Below are 18,103 nucleotides of genomic sequence, written 5' to 3'. Positions count from 1 at the left end.
ATCCTGAATGATCCGGTAGGCAGACCTAGACCATCTCTGATAATCACAGTGCCATACAATCCCCAGCCGTTATCTCTGTGATTGATTTGTGATGTAGACTATGTCTCCTACGTCCTCCACAGTCCCATCCAAATCTCACTCGTGTGCCGTGTAGCCATGGGCTACCACATAAAAATCAGTTGTCTGCCCACAATAGGCTGGACTATGTGTGCAATTTAGATAGGTCTGTGGATGACATAGATGTCAACCACATCACAGAGAGAATGGGCAGGGATTGGAGGGCATTATGTGCAGCAGAGCGGGTTCAGACTCATTAGCATGCATTATGTTATTGCATGTGCTTATTTACTTGCTTTTGGATATTTTACAAATAAATATACTAGGAGTTTAGATTAACAGACTGCTATGACTAAGAACAGGTTGCAGTCAGAAACGCGTAAGCAGTCTTGGACGCTATGGCAGACTTTTTTAATACTTTTAGAATAAAGCTTGGAACATTTTACCTACCATCAACATGCTGCATTATTTTCCTGGTTTGGATTTGTGCCGTGTGTGGAATGGGAAGAAGTCGCAGTGATAAGTCTCTGTTTACACTACCATACCTTTTCGGAGTCTATATTGCTGGGAGGTCACCCCCCCCCCCCAGCAATCTACATCTCTACTGCCTACGAACACAGTCAACCATCATCGCACACATTGTGTGTCTATTTATCTATAGGGGTTTTCTGTTTAAAGAAAAAAAAATACTTGTACAATATTGATGGCCTTGTTAGACAGACCTCTACACACTATCGGTAGCACGAAACGGAGGCCTATAGGATGCAGCCAATGGCAGGCTTCCTTCTTTGTCCATGGACCTACATGGATGTTACTACTAGCCATGTAATGGCCCCAGAGTGCAGACTTGGGAAAACAATTCATGATGTTTGCCATAATAATTACTGAAACCCAGACAGCCCCTTTAAGGAGAACCTTAAAGCACATGGGTCGGTTAATCAGCCAGTGAACAGAAATATTTCTTTGGTTTCTATAGGCACATTTCGTGCACTTTGTTAGTAAATAACCCCCCCAACTGCCAGTCTGCTGCTTTCTGCCATTGTCAGTCTAATTTCGGGAGGGTTGAGTGCTCGAACGATAAACATGAGAACATCAGATGCATTTTCTCTGACACCGCTAATGGAAGCCTATCTCCAAATCAATATGCTCATTGGCAGGCAAAGCCATTTAATAAGCCCGTGCTTGTTATTTTTAGCTGCAGTGGCCCTATTTTCCCTGCCTTTTCTAATTGAAAATACTTCGATCGGTCAGGAGAAATGTGAGCGCAGCGACTGCTGAAGGGCTGCCGTTTGGTGGCATGTGATACACAGCTCCCTCTGACCTTGGAGAAACTGCATGTCACCCTCCTAGTATTTCTAATATTCCTGAAAGAAAATCCTTGTCATATTAATTTCAACTGTTCGTTTTTATTCTGTTTTAAGATATACGCTCACTGTTCTAAAGAGAGGATTAAATGGGCAGAGGGAGAGAGAAGCAGCATTTTTTTGGGGTGCGGCTTGGGGGTCAGGATGAACTTCAATCACTTAGACGATCTTGTATTTGAACAAACGGAACTATGTAATGCGATTCCAGTTTTGGAATGAAATCCTCCTCGGGTACATATAGCATATAGCTTAGTGCTGCATGCTGGCGATGTGACAGTATGCCGTCAGCGTGGAATCAGTCGCTATCGAAGCCCATGGAGAAAGGGTCAAAGGCCTAAAATGAGCTGGACCCCTCTCCATAGAAGCAGTGGTACCCCTAGCCTTTCTGCTGCCTGAGGCAAATAGTGAACCCCCTCTCTTCCAAAGAAGGAAAAACCTTTATTCACTGATGATAAATAAAAGTGTATGTGTAAAATATGTGATACATATTAGTACAAACGTTTTGGGCAGGCGTGGGGGGGAAAAAATGCTGTAAAGTAAGAATGCTTTCACAAATAGAAGGGGTCTACCCCAGATTGTTCTGCAGCAGGACAACGACCCCAAACATACAGCCAATGTCATTAAGAACTACCTAAGGCCGAATGCCCACGGACAGATAATCGCTGTGGGATTCGCGGTCATATACTTGCCGCGAATCCCACAGCAATAGCCTGCCAACATGTGCTGCACTGCGCATGCGTGCCGGCAGAGACTTTCGACGCAGATCCGGAGAGGTTAGTATGGGGTCTCTGGGGGGCGCCGGGTCTGATTCCACTGCGAGACTTCGCAGGCGGAATCTGACACAGCCATGGGCAGGAGGCCTAAAGCCGAACCAGAAGTCCTGGAAGTGATTACATGGCCCCCACAGAGCCCTGATCTCAACATCATCCAGTCTATCTGGGATTACATGAAGAGACAGAAGGATTTGAGTGAGCTACATCCACAGAAGATCTGTGCTTGGTTCTCCAAGATGTTCGGAACAACCTCCCTGCCTCCTGGATTCCTGCAAAACACTTAGCATCAGTTCTTCTGGAACACTTGTACGTTTTCAGGACAAAGGGCAGTCATACCAAGTATTGAGTCTTTTTAGATTTCTCTTATGCTCCTTCACTTTGCACTTTGTTTATTGACAAACTACTAACCCTTCTATTTGTGAAAGCATTCTTACTTTGCAGCAATTTTTTTCACACGTGTCAAAGAACAAAGGGTGGCACTCTGCGCCCAGAAAAATGCCTGGAGAATGCTTAGTTGTAACTATGCAGTGCGGGTTGGCATGTGGCACTACTTACTGCTGGAATCGTGCTCCTTGATGCTTAATGTCTATTGAATGCACGCCAGGGCTGGACTGGGATTAAAAATCAGCCCTGGCACATAAACCTCCCCAGCCCACATACAATAACTTCGCCCATACTATATGGAAAATAGTGGCACGCAATGCATGCTGCAACAAATGTCTCTTTACTCAAGAGACAATGGCCAATAATACTTTCGGCTCAACAAGCAAATACAATAAATAAAACTTTTTCTACTCCAATCTCACCAGCCTGCACAGAACGTCTGATGGTGGGCAGTGCCGGAATTATCAGTAGGAGGTGCTACAGGGGTGGGGCTCTTTGGTGCTTTGCTTTTTCATATCTGTAATCCTTATATTAAGATAAACTTTTAATAGGGCCACACATGGTTTCCCCTGAATATTGTATAACGGTGCAACTCACAGTGCCCCCTTTAATAATGAATAACCAGTTGCACTGTCCCCTCTAATCAACAAAGATCTGCACTGTCCCCCTGTAGTAATAAATAGCCATACTATTCTTTTGTAGTAATAAGGAGCTATACAGTTCCCCTGTAGTAATAAATGGCCATAATGTCAGTAGTAGTAATGTCAGCCATATTGAAATAAGTCACATGCCTTCCATCCATCTACTATACTCTTCTCTCTGACATCCAACTGAATGACATGGGCAACGTGATGGCATCCCATAGTGTGCCAGGCAGTGGAGCAGGGAGCCCAGCATGGCTTTTAGCACAAGCACTGTCAGTTGTATTCCTGTCTTAGGTGCAGATACAATTAAAGGGGTTGTCCCGCGCCGAAACGTTTTTTTTTTTTTTTAAACCCCCCCCCCCCCCCCCCCCCCCGTTCGGCGCGAGACAACCCCGATGCAGGGGTTAAAAAAACACACCGGGTAGTACTTACCCGAATCCCGGCGGTCCGGCGTCTTCATACTCACCTGCTGAAGATGGCCGCCGGGATTCTCTCTCTCTGTGGACCGCAGGGCTTCTGTGCGGTCCATTGCCGATTCCAGCCTCCTGATTGGCTGGAATCGGCACGTGACGGGGCGGAGCTACACGGAGCCGGCATTCTGCACGAGCGGCCCCATTGAAGACAGCAGAAGACCCGGACTGCGCAAGCGCGGCTAATTTGGCCATTAGTGGCCGAAAATTAGTCGGCACCATGGAGACGAGACGAGGACGCCAGCAACGGAGCAGGTAAGTATAAAACTTTTGATTAACTTCTGTATGGCTCATAATTAATGCACAATGTACATTACAAAGTGCATTAATATGGCCATACAGAAGTGTATAGACCCACTTGCTGCCACGGGACAACCCCTTTAACTTCATATTCAGCCTTGGGGGATCAGCAAGCAGTGCCGACTGCCCACTGATCACAGGCAGCAGCATGGCGCACTGGAAATGTGCCCTTTTGGGCAGATTGCCAGTATGGGCCTGAATGCAGGCAACAACTCTGCTGTAAATTGCTGGCCCCTGCAGTTGGGAATGGGTACCACCAGGGGCAGAGTATTCGACTCACCCCATAGACGAGGCACACATGTCTAGAAGTCGCAGAGGATGTATGTATAATACGTTTTAGGGCCCTCTCCAATGGACTGATGATCGGGAAAATGAACGTTCTTTCCAGGTCACTGGCATGTGTAAAGATATCAGTGATTAGCTAGTCACTTTTTGGGCACAAAAATGCTAATTTGAGATGTGCTACTGACAATTACACAGTTAATGATGATTGGTCCACAAACAAACACTTGTCCACCTACTAGCGATCATCTGCTTCAGGTAAGCAGCAGTAACAAGTGCCTATGGATGTGCTATAATGTCAATTGGCACTTGTTAACATGTAGAAACTCTGTGTAAAACTACTTGGGGTTCATGCACACGGGCAAATGTGAGTTGTACCCGATATTTCAGACGCAACGCCCATTGCACAGCACACGTGGGTCTTGCACAGCAAACGTCATTTGCCCAAACAATGGACATTGCATGTCTGATTTCCAGTCCGTGACACAGGCCAAAAGAGGGACGTGTCCTAACTTTTTTTTTTCTTCTTCTTGTGGACTGTGTGTATATTGTAATTGGCTATAATACATAATATGCGTTCATGTGCATGAGCCCTCAGGCACCTTACTTCAGGGGTTGCGTAGGCTTCAACCCTTTTAATCCTGACGTGATTAGCAGAAGTGAACCCAATAACCAAAATAAAAATTGCCCCTTCTACTTCACTAGTGCAGATTCATGCATTTACCCCATCATGGGAAAGGTGGTCCTAATATTTTAATATTGTTGTGTCACAAGAAAGGTGACGCCCTCTTCCTAATTTCCATAATAAAAGCATGGAACCAGTTTACCTTGGGGTTTCCTCACTAAAAGTTCCATAGCATCTGCAGTAGATGTCCATGTAAGGGGTTGACCTCAAGTAGAAAGGTTGCTCTATAGTTGGACTGTAAAATTGCACCAAATTTTGGAGCAATCGTGGCATGCTCACTGGGAGCTTTCTGGTGGAATGATGCCCCGATACAAAAGGGGGCAATTTGAGCTCCGTAGTGAGCTGTATGAGTGCTGGACTGAAGAACAAGAGGCTGCTGACTACAAGAGGGGACTTAAAGCCTCAAGGCTCTTATGGCCTTGAGGTGGAGAGGACCGACTAAAATTGATAAGGACACTAAGCAAGTAGTGGAGAGGAGTGCTACTGACCCCCCTAGACAACACTGTGGGACCACCAGGGTTGGTGGAAGCTGCGACTCTCCCTGCACAACAAAGTACAAGTGAGCCTGGCCTAGTGTGCGCACTCTATGTCTGATCAAGGATTTCCCGGGAGAATACTACTGATGACCTATCCTTAGGATAGACCATTGATAGCTGATCCGCTGGGGTCCGTCTTTCGGGAACGCGACTGCTCAGCTGGGCAGGCACATACTTCAGCGCCGCAAATACACAGAGATCGGACCTGAAGTAGCCGAAGTCTCCGCACTGAACTCTGTGTAGTGGCCAGCGCTTGTAACTGCAGGCCGAGCTCACGTTGACTTCAATGAGAGCCGTGCGTGCAGTTATAAGCGCTGGCCACTACACAGAGGTTGTCGCAGAGACTTCTGCTGCTCCAGCTCTGACTTCTGTGCATTTCCGGCACTGACAGCATGGACCCGCTCAGCTGATCGGTCGGGGTCCCAAGTGACAATCAACTATTGATGACCTTTCCTGAGGACAGGCCATGAGTAGTATTCTACCTGGGCAAACTCCTTTCAATGACAGTTTGTTAGCAGGCCTGCTATAGGAGATGGAGCTCATATTAAAAACTCATGTCCATAGGCGAGTCGGTTTTCCGCCCGCGGGAACCGAACCTGCCCGCGGCCAAGGATTGTTTTTTTAACCTGTCCGTTTTCTCTGTGGACCTGTCAGGTTCTTCTCCCTCCTGTCTGTGTCTTTTTTTCTTCTGCATTGCGAATGCGTGCAGGTGCATCGGCTGGCGCGCATGTGCAGTACACTTTTTTTTTTTTTTTCTTTTTTTAAAACTCCTGCTTTCCCATGGATCCGTGGCACTTTTGCAGGTGTGCTGCAGATGAGATGGCTTCCATTGACTTCAACGGAAGCAGTCAGTGCGGGATCCGCACATAAAAATGGAGCATGCTGTGATTTGTTTTCTGGACAAGAAGGTCCGCAAATCAAATCCTCCCATGGACACTGGCCTAAGGACACTGAACATTGCAAGTTTCTGGAGCTTGAACATGGTTAATGGAGGGACATTGCATTTGTATACGGAAATCGGCCTTTGGTGTGGTAATAGCAAAAATAAAGCTACTACGCCCTGAAGGTTGCAAGTTCGATCCCTGCATGATTCAGGTAGTGGGCTCAAGGTTGACTCAGCCTTCCATCCTTCCGAGGTCGGTAAAATGAGAACCCAGCTTGGTGGGGGGTAATAAGTAATAATTACCTGAAAGCGCTGCGGAATAAGTTGGCGCTATACAAATACCAAGATTTATTTATTTATTTTTATTTATTATATTCCACCATTTGTATTTCTCTGAGAAGATCTTGCTAGTAATGAAGTGTGATTAATATTGTTCACAAGGGTAATATTATGGTTTGCTCAAGGCATTCTCATTCCTACGATTTAGTGGTAGATGCCCTCTAGGTGTTCTACAATACAGGTTTAATTACATAGTCCTTATTATTCACTTTTATTCCTGTGTTTTTTGGTTCATTTGCTATATCCTATCCTGAATAGGCCCCTTTTTTGTCTGATATTTTTACGTGCCCCCTCTTTAACAAATAGCCCTTTTTTTGTAACGCATTGATCATAAACCCTTTCTCAATTGTCTCATTTGATTGCCGGACTTCTGATGCTCATGCCCATATCTGCTGCCTTTAGTAGGATTTCTAATCTGGGCTTCTGGAACACAGTGAAAAGGAAAGGATTAGTTTTTTTTCCACTTTTCTTTTAACATCCTTAGAATTCCCCATCATCTTACTGTAACATTTTTTCAACATTCACAAGACAGAGGCGGAATACAAAGAAAGGATTGTCTGTTTTCTTTCTTCTACAATACATCAGGAATGTTAAACTTGTAGGAGCAAAATGGGATTGCCATAGGGAATTCAGGATCTGCTTCTTGGTGAGAACATTCATTAACCCTTAAAATACTGTTTTCTGAGGTTTAGAGTATTTCACATTGATGGCTTTGATCCTTTAGTCATGCAGGATTTGTAGATGGACGCTACAGGTATATCTAGCGTTTAGTCTCAATAGCACTTTTGTATCATAAAGATGCTATGTAACTTTAGGACTGTTTGAAGGGGTTGTAACAAGATAGACGTATCACCTATCCATTGGCTAGGTGATAAGTTTGTACGGCAAGGGTCTCATCGCTGAGACCCCCACCAATTTCCAGAACTGGGGGCCTGTTCCAGTATATAGTAATTAGTGCTTTTTTTAATTATAGGATTTCAAGGATTCATCTAGCTTTAGCAGAGCCCAATTTTGGCGCAATTAGAAAGATCAGAAAAACCTTTCTTATTGTCAATTGAACTTTATTCCAGAATGGCAGGATATGAAGACAACCATACTAATATGTAAACTCCCGTTTCCTTCGAACATCTGACATAACGGAGACTGGTTGCTATGTAACTGTTGTGGCATATTATATCATCCGTTTTATAATTTAGCTCTTGAATTCTTCTTGAGATTGGGATGGAGTATGAGGTGTGTTGTGTTCTTTTCTAACTTGGATAGGTTGTGAAATGTTTAACAAGCTCCCCCTTTTTCATAGGATGCTGTGTCTTGAATCGAAAGAAAAAGTATGTATATTGTGGATACTTCTGCCTGCTTTCAGATAATGTTACGATCGTGTGGGCAGACTAAGAATAGGGACCCACACGATCGTACCCAAAAAGGAGAGAATGGATGGGATGGACGCACACAGGTTTCAGGCAACTGAACCTGCTCTACGCGGGAGGATGGCATGGCCCTACCTAAGCGGGGGATTCGGCCCAATAAAGGGCGGCCCAGCGGTCTTCGGATCTGGGCCCTAGCTGATCCTAGGAGCCACGCCACAGAACAGGAGACATACGCGTGCCATATGACAAAGACAGAACAGGACACAGAGCCAGAATACAGCAGCCACAATACAACCACTAGTAACAGATGATAAGCTGAATATAAATACCAGGTATTGGTTGATATTTTGTACAAAACATGGAAGCTAGCGGGCCACTTCACCGCTCCTGGTTATACCGCTAGTCCCTACACTAACCAGGAGTCCAGCAGAACCAGACAGAGTTCACACAGGAAGCTGCAGCAGGACAGGACACAGATCGCAGGTCATACAGCAAGCTAACACAAAACTGACAGAATTTAAACGTACAGACGGACATGAACCAGCCAGACACAGATTACACAGCAATCTTGCAACAGGGCACACAGCAAGCTGACAGAATATAAACTTACAAATGGACATAAACCAGCAGGTCACAGATGGCACAACAAGCTTGCACCAGGACAGAACCAGGATACGGACTCTACCATATAGTGCAAACCACACAGACTCACTTGCAAACACAGATCAGAATGGGGACAAGATGAACATGACTGATAAAAAGTTACAGACCACAGAAGTAACATGACTGTTCACCTGGGGCCCAGCCAGACTGAACAGGAGCTGGGTTTATATGTGAGCACAGACCCAGGAGATTGGCTAGCAGGAAGTACCACACCCAGCCAGCTTAATTAACCCTCCACCACCTGTAGCTGTGCTGCTAGGAGTGCATAGTACAACAGATCCCAGCAGCACATCCTGACAGTACCTCCCCTTTAAATAAGGGGCCTCCAGACCCTTTAAACATATCAAAAATTATGCAACTCCTCCAAAAGACACAGACGCAGTACAGGACTTATCACTATGGGCCTAGTACTGCAGAACATGTTACCCAGGATAGGCGTAGCACAGGACTTATCCATACGGGCCTAATACAAACACCTGTGAAGGAAGGGGGCAAACGTAACACATAGCGTGCACGAAACTGAAGGGGAAACATGGCAACCCTCCCTACTGACATAACGTGCACAGGACTTATCCATACGGGCCTAGTGCGGACGCCAGCCAGTCATCAGGAGAAGGGAAAAAGCTCAGGTACATACCATACAGGGGTCTACAGCAAATTACATCCGCTGGGCGCAACACACCGCAGGACGGACACCGGGACAGGAATACAGACTGCCTAATGCAGGACGGGTAACAGGCAGAGCTGGAGCTCAGACAAAACAGGTAAACCGACCAAACAGACGCTAACATCCGCCTACCAACGGACAAGGGGACAGAATACGGATCAGGACGTCCGCCCACCAACAGACGGGTAGAAATACAGAAACAGGGATCAGGCGTCCACAACCAATGGACGGGTGGATCAGGCAGACAAGAAACAGACTGTCAGAAACAGACACATGAAACAAAACGGAGCTTACATGCATACCAAGAACATAGCCAACATACTCAGAACATTAACAGAGCAACATACGACATAACATATGCATACAAACATACTAGTTGCACAACATACAACATAGTGCATATAACATATCCATACACCAACATAGATGTTGCACAACATACTCAGAATCAACATAGGAACATATAACATAGAACATACTAACATATTCAACATAATGCATATAACATAACATATCCATACACCAACATAGATGTTGCACAACATATCAACATAAAACGTACGAACATGCAACATACTCAGAATCAACATATCATACAACATAAGTGCATGCAAACACTCAGAACAGAACAAGAACCTAGTAGGATAACATAACCAACATACTCAGAACATACTAACATACGACCTAGATGTTACACAACATAATTAACATAACATAGTCCAACATATAACATAGACCATAAGCATACCATATCAACATAATGCCCCCCCCCCCCCCCCACTTACGAAAGGGGGTGCATTATGTTACGATCGTGTAAGGCAGACTAAGAATAGGGGCCCACACGATCGTACCCAAAAAGGAGAGAATGGATGGGATGGACGCACATAGGTAGCACCAGGGTCACACAGGTTTCAGGCAACTGACCCTGTTCTACACGGGAGGATGGCATGGCCCTACCTAAGCGGGGGATTCGCCCCAATAAAGGGCAGCCCAGCGGTCTTCGGATCTGGGCCCTAGCTGATCCTAGGAGCCACGCCACAGAACAGGAGACACGCTTGCCACATGACAAAGACAGAACAAGAGGACACAGAGCCAGAATACACAGGATACAGCAGCCACAATGCAACCACTAGTAACAGATGAGAAGCTGAATATAAATACCAGGTATTGGTTGACATTTTGTACGAAACATGGAAGCTAGCAGGCCACTTCACGGCTCCTGGTTATACTGCTAGTCCCTACACTAACCAGGAGTCCAGCAGAATCAGACAGCGTTCACACAGGAAGCTGCAGCAGAACAGGACACAGATCATACAGCAAGCTAACACAAAACTGACAGAATTTAAACATACAGACAGACATGAACCAGCCAGACACCGATTACACAGCAATCTTGCAACAGGACAGAGCACAGGGCACACAGCAAGCTGACAGAATATAAACTTACAAATGGACATGAACCAGCAGGTCACAGATGGCACAACAAGCTTGCAACAGGACAGACAACCAGGACACGGACTCTACCATATAGTGCACACCACACAGACTCACTTGCAAACACAGATCAGAATGGGGACAAGCTGAACATGACTGATAAAAAGTTACAGACCACAGACGTAACATGACTGTTCACCTGGGGACCCAACCAGACTGACCAGGAGCTGGGTTTATATGTGAGCACAGACCCAGGAGATTGGCTAGCAGGAAGTACCACACCCAGCCAGCTCAATTAACCCTCCACCACCTGTAGCTGTGCTGCTAGGAGTACATAATACAACAGATCCCAGCAGCACATCCTGACAGATAAGGCTTTGTGAATCTCATTGGTTACAATTTCAGGGCTTATTATAACAACCGTATATCGTCCGGGTTTTCACGCCCGGCCGATATACTGTGCCTCTCTATGCAAGGTGAGGAGGCGGGCCGGGCCGAGAGCATTGCACTGAGCATTGCACTGAGCTCCCGCCCCCTCTCTGCCCTCTTTCGGCTATGTGCAATAGGAGTGGCTGGACGGGGCTGAACTTGGCTCTGCCCCATCCCGCCCCTCTCATTGCAAACAGTGGAGAGGGGCGGGAGCTCAGTGCACTGCTTCCGGCCCGGCCCGCCTCCTTCCCCTGCAGAAAGGGACACTTATATCAGCCAGGCGTGAAAACCTGTCCGATATACGGACATCTGAATAAGCCCTCAGGTCCAAAGATTTCAGGTAAATATCGTATTGGGGTGTCTGTGATAATTTGGTGCTCTCTTCCTGTGAATTCCTTAGTCAGAGGTAGGTTGCAATTAGAATTCCTAGACAATTGCCAGTGATTTCTCTTATAGTAATCTCACTAAAGTGCTTTTCTTTAAAACAAAATGTGTCATCGGGTTCATGCTGCCAAAACCACGGGCAACATGAACCCGGGACATGTATGTGTAGTGTGCCCATATGATCTGAAATTCTGTGGCATTTGAGATTAAACATACACCATCCTCTTTGAAGTTTGATTTAGAGGAGCGAGCAGCAAAGAGAGAGCTGTCCTTCCCAGATGATTCAGGTGGCCAGCATTGCATGACCACCCGGATTTGAAGCGCCCTTCCAAGTCAAATTTCATAGTGTGTTCTGAAAAGCTGCAGTGTTTTAGAATAACACGTACATGGAGGCAATGTGCATATTGGTTACCGGTTCATGTTGCTCGTGCTTCTTTCTTATTATAGAAATATACCTCTTTATTCATACCGCTGTTTCTTCGAGTGTGCAACAGAGAAGCAGAATCTCCCACTTTTATGTGTGCTGTGTATGGGAGGCCTCATAGCAGCTAGTCTACACTTACCAGCTCAGAGAGAACTGATAACTGGGGATGAAACTTGCAGAGGGAAAAACTGCTAAAAAAATATAGGTGTCAGGTTCTGCTGCTGGGATCTGTTGTCTTATATGGGTTTCTAGTAGCACACCTTCACAGGTGGGGCTTAATTGAGCTGGGTAGGTGTAGATTTTGCCAGCCAGCCAATACCCCCCTGGTATGTTGCTCCTATATACCAGCCCCTCTGGCTAGAGGATGCTGTTTTCCCTTCACTCTAGGAGTGTGGTGGAGTGTGGTGGAGTGTGGTGGAGTGTGGAGGAGTGTTCTGTGGGTCTGCGCAGGTGGTCAGATATGTGATGTGAACAGTCCTGTTCTGTGTTGCTTGCAATCCATAGTGTGAACCGCGTCCTGTCCTGCTTTGGATCGTTTTCTATCCTGGGCGAGTTGGGTCCGTAGGTTCCAGCGTGGGGCCATCCTTATTGGGACATTCCCTCTGCATGCAGGCAGGTTTCATGTGGAAGTTGTCTTGTGAGTAGAGACCCATGAGACAATTAGGATCCTTGTCGGAGGGCATAAGGACCTTTGGCCAAAATATGAACTAATACCTCGTACCGTTCTATAGCAATTCCATCTGGTTATGCGTGTGGGTATGCTGGTGAGTGTTCTGTGCATTTGTCAGTCGTTGGTTTATGTCTTTCTGCGAGTACCGTTTGCAGTTCGGTAGTTCACAGTTGAAGGAGATGTGACAACAGGAGATAAATCGTATCATGTCCAGAATTATGGCTATTCATATATACATACACTAATTTTGAAAAGTCCTTTAACTCATAAAGGACCAAGCACTGTAAATTTACGGCCCTTGGTCCTGGGCTTTATTCCCAGCCGATAGTAAAAATACGGTGTAGGATTAAAGCCCCTTCTTCTGCAATCAATCAGAAGCAGGTCGGGTTGTCAGCTGTTAATCACAGCTGATAACCTGGAGGAGGAGGGAGAAGTGTTTTTTTAATCCCTTCTGCCTTCTCCTTTCCTTAGTACACATGCCTCAATGAGTGCTATGTATTAAAGGGTGAAAGGGGAAGAGTTTCTTTCACTACGCGAGTCGGCGGTCATGTGACCACCAAGATCCCCTGGCACAGTAGAGCTGCAGGGTCCTAGCAGACACTGATTAGCTCTGCCAGTGACTTCTGTCACTACAGGGGGATGTTTTCCCTGTAACTGGAGCTCCTATAGATGCCCCAGCTGCAGTAAAAGAATATAAAAGTGAAAAAAAAAATTGTTTTTCTTCTTCTGCACTCCCCTAACTATTACAGTTGGAATGTTTTATAAATAAGTGGAGTTAAATGGTTAACTTTATTTACTGTAGTATCTGATCTTAGACTCTAGAGCCAAAACCAGGTCAGGGGTTCCCTGACCCTGTTTCACCTGCTTAGACAGCCACAACTTTCAGGCTATGATTAAATGGAAAGCTACAATGCAGGCAGGCCGACAGTGTGATCTTTGGCTAGGCAAGGTGTCGATCGACCGAACTTGTAGTGTTGCCTTAGCTTTGTGGGTGTGAGGTTGGATTTTTTTCAATAGTGTGGTATTATGCATGCACATCTGCTGGAGAGGAAATCTCTGGTCCAGCTTCCTCCTCTGAGAGCGTTTGTAAGGAAATGACCTTTTTGATGGATGGGGTTTAACATAAGTCTACTGAGACTACACTACAGAAGCGCTGGAATGCTAGGATCGTGATGTTCTACCATCTGATGCTGTAGCCTACACGAGTCAAGGAATGACATGAGATTAAGCTGGTCATCCTTTGAGTACTATAACTGTATATCTCCGAACTTGAGAAACTCGTGTTAAGATTAAGCCAAACTCCTCTTAATAGACCATGAAACAGACATTTTTCATCGAAGTATAATAGGGATTCCTATTAAGCGGGAACCATATAAAAGTAAAGCTTAATCCTAGTAGGTAGACATGGGGATCATTTGAAAATATGCCTGGTTTAAAATTTTTTTTTTTTTAAATGCCTTTTTAAATACCCTATTAGGGAATTTGGAGTTTGATATGAAGGGTCCCTTATTCAGGACTTCTATAAATTAGCCTGATCTCTGAATGGCTATAAAGAGTATTTGTTTCTGCTGAGCCCTCTATGCCCCCATCATACATTGCCTGTCCATTGATTTCAAAGACTATCATGTGAGAATTCATTTCCCGTATGATGGTGCTGTGGGAATGTTGAATACTTGCTTTAGGTTTCCTCCACATATTACATCTGATTATTAGTGGTCCCAGCAGCGGCACACCCTGTCATTAATTTATCCTCGGGAGACTCTTCTAACAGAGATTATGAAAAGGCAGCAACCTTTTTAAACCAGAAAGTAAATTGGATAATGAGGACAGAACTCCTTAAATTCACTCTAGATAAAACCTACTGACTCCCTTATGTGAGAGGTAGACTCAACAGTCAAGCAGAGGTGGGCTGCTGTCACACCTGCGTTAGGGCTAAGTTCAGGATTTCCATCTTTCTGCTCCGTTTTTGGAGGAGATAAACTGATCCATTTTTTCCCTTTTCATTTCCATCGAGTTCAAAAAAAAAAACCCCCACAAAAAAAACTTAAAAGCAAACAAAGGTTTTAGTTTGCTTCCATTCTGTTAGGTTTCTCTTTTTGTTTTTTTGTTTTTCTTTACAAAAAAATAGCGCTCATGCTAGTGGTGGCTGCCATAGGTCTGAAATATCTTTTAACTGCATAGCAATGCAGGGAATCTGAGAAGGAGCTCAGACTGCTGAAAAGATGTTGTTAATCAGCACCGAATTTTAAAGTAGACCGTTAGACGTGTAGATTAAACATGGACTTGCATTTTAATGTAATGGAATCCATTGTGTGCAGATTCGTGACGTCATTACTTTTTTTACCATTTGTACAAAAACATTTAGCAAATGTATATTTAAGCAGGAGGAACCCATCTCTAAAAGCAAATGTATCCCCATTGAGGGATGGTAATAAATGTGCTTTAAGTACAGTTAGCCATTAATCTTCACTTATGGCTCTGCCCCATTTGTGCCTTCTAATTGCATTCCTATGAGCAGACCTGAAATGCCCTGTGTTTTTGCTCTTGAAACTAAAAGCGCTTTAAGGTGCTTGAAGACGTCACGATTGTTATTCAAAAATTTTTCAAATGAGCAAAAGTTGAACGATCATCATTTGGTCTTAACTCGAGCCAATGACTGATGAACGAGAATCGTTCACTCTTCGTTCGGTCACTTTATGCAGACACTAAAACAATCGCTGGCTTGTTCACTTGTTTTCAGTTTAGACTACGCTCATTCAGTGCTTCTCATTGACTTATACAGCGAATGTGAATGACTGAATGATTCTCGTTGAGCAAACAATGTATCTGCCTGTCTAAACAGGCTGCATGAGAGCCAACAAGCTTGGGGTGACGTCGCTCGTTCAAATGATTGTCTCGTCTAAAAGGACCCTAATGATGGTCAAGTGCAATAAGGACTCTTTCACACTTACGCTAATTGTTTGGCTGTGTCTGAAACTGCTGGATCTTGCACTTCGTTGACAGGAACCTGACAGAACCCTTTGACTATATTGGGGGGGCCTGCAGGCTGCCGCCATAACTTCCAGCATATTCCTGGACAAAACTGTGCCGCATGTCCTGCTACGTTGTCCAGGATTTTGTGCCGGATTGGTGTTCAACACAGATGTGAACAGAACCTTTAGGTTTCTGTGTGATCTGTAGGTACAGATGTAGATTCACAAACATTAGAACTCTACTCACAAGCCATGGGGCTGAAAAAGTGGGGTGGATGCACGGAAGATGTATATATTTTTTGTTCTAACCAATTATTTTCTGTGTTTTTCTATAGGGGGTTCTGGACAATGACAGAGTACAAGCTGGTGGTGGTGGGAGCAGGAGGCGTTGGGAAAAGTGCCTTAACCATTCAGCTTATACAGAACCACTTTGTTGATGAGTATGACCCAACCATTGAGGTGAGGCTCCAAACAGCACGATGTTCTCTACTCTGCACATTTTTTTCCCCCCTAGCCCACATAATGCTATAGCTTACATGCAACCGATGTCTACTGAGAACTGTATGACCGAGAATTTTAAACCATCAATGCCTGTCTTCGATGTTCTTGTCTTCTTGAAAATACGTAATTCTGAGGATTCCCAACAGTTGGTGAAGTCTCTACCCAATCAACCTTGTAGGTTCAAGTGGAGTAGGTGGATGCCTAATCTTTTGGGGAGATGTTACTATATGTGGGAGAGCAGCTGCAGAGAAGGTTGAACCTTGCTACAGGTTCATGGTAGGGCAGTGGGAGAACCTCTAGTTTCTCTCCCTAGAAACAGAACTCGAGGGACTGTAAGGGTCTGATTACCCCAAATGATATATCATTTGAAAGAGCGAATAATGTTAGAGCGCTCGTACAGCCTGTTGATACATTGTCTGCTCGTTTAGCCGAGAAATCATTCAGTCATTCACATTCGCTGTATAAGTAAATGAGAATGACTGAACGATCGATATTTAAACTGAACGATTAGTGAACGAGCCGATTTTAATTTTTATGTCTGTATAAAATTAACAATGAACGAAAGCAAACAATTTATCGTTTGTCATTCAATCGTTGACTGCATTTCACATCCCGGTAATTATTCAGCAAAAAACTGTATCATCTAATGTGCTGATTATGACATAATTTAGGTGACAACTCGAGAAGAAGCTGACCAACGAAACCTCCAACATGTCCTCCTGACAGGTCACTCGGGAAAGTAAGCTTTTATTGGGTGGGAGGTGACACCTGAACTGTTGTACAAAGGCCTGCTATGCTAAAAGTAAAGCTTATACAGTGCAGTGCCTTTAATCTGGAATCAGTTCATCCAGAAAGTCTGATAGCAGAGCACAGGAAGTGCACATATATCATGAAATTTCGATACCAGAAGCGGAAAATATGGGCCATGGTAACAAATTAGGAAATTTCTCTAAAATTTTCTATTAAAATTTTCAAATGAAGTTATGCAAATAAGAAAGATGGAAACCTACCTCTACAGCGCCATCTATTGGTTGGCAGCATTCCTTCAAATCAAAGAGACTTCTAACAAGTCATAATAATGATTGGGAATGGAAAACCAAGCCAGAAACCCATACACAGACAGACTGTTTTGGGGTGATTGCCCCTCATCAGTGTGCAGCAGGCTTCTAGCTTAGTCTGTGAGGGGCCTATGATGTGGGTCAGGAGGGTGTCGTGCCTCCTTAAGGAAAGCCCCCAAAAAGTGTATGGAGACACCTAGAGAGTCAGGAGATGATATAGTCTCTTCCCAGGGAGAGCACCCAGAAGGGGTGTGGGGACACCTACAACATGTTTAAGGAGACTTATAAGGCAATGCTAGCTCCTTTGGGAAATCTATGCAAATAAGAAAGATGGAAAAATACCTCTACAGCGCCATCTATTGGTTGGCAGCATTCCTTCAAATCAAAGTGACATATAACAAGTCCGCAATGATTGGGAATAGGAAAGCAAGCCAGAGAACCATGCACAGACAGACTTGTTCAGGATGCTTGCCCCTCATCAGTGTGCAGCAGGCTTCTGGTTTAGTCTGTGAGGGGCCTATGAAATGGGTCAGAAGTGGTGTTGTGTCTCCTTAAGGAGAGCACCCAAAAAGTGTGTGGAGACATATAGGGGGTAAGTGGGTCAGTCTCCTTACTCCTCTTCTAGGTGTCCCCACACCCATTCTGGGTGCTCTCCTTGGGGAGAGACTATACCATCCCCTGACCCACTCACCCCCCATAGGTGTCTCCACACACACTTTGGGTGTTCTCCTTAAGGAAACACGACTCTGCTTCTAACCCACAATTGAAGTTATTCACATTTATATATACTTATGGCACATATATGCCACAATTGTCT

General features: G+C 44.8%; 1 protein-coding gene across 1 annotated transcript in view; it reads left to right on the top strand.

Annotated features, from left to right (window-relative positions):
• Positions 1–18,103, top strand: part of HRAS (HRas proto-oncogene, GTPase) — a 62,736-nt gene that overhangs the window by 22,129 nt on the left and 22,504 nt on the right. Inside the window, exon 3 of the mRNA XM_066582985.1 lies at positions 16,063–16,186. Within this exon, the coding sequence (XP_066439082.1) occupies positions 16,076–16,186 (111 nt within the window). The 5' untranslated portion in view covers positions 16,063–16,075. The remainder of the gene's footprint in view (positions 1–16,062; positions 16,187–18,103) is intronic.

Source organism: Eleutherodactylus coqui, chromosome 11, assembly GCF_035609145.1.
Source record: "Eleutherodactylus coqui strain aEleCoq1 chromosome 11, aEleCoq1.hap1, whole genome shotgun sequence".
NCBI lineage: Eukaryota > Metazoa > Chordata > Amphibia > Anura > Eleutherodactylidae > Eleutherodactylus > Eleutherodactylus coqui.
The sequence above is the reverse complement of the archived record's forward strand: the minus strand, read 5'-3'. Positions and strand labels throughout refer to the sequence as shown.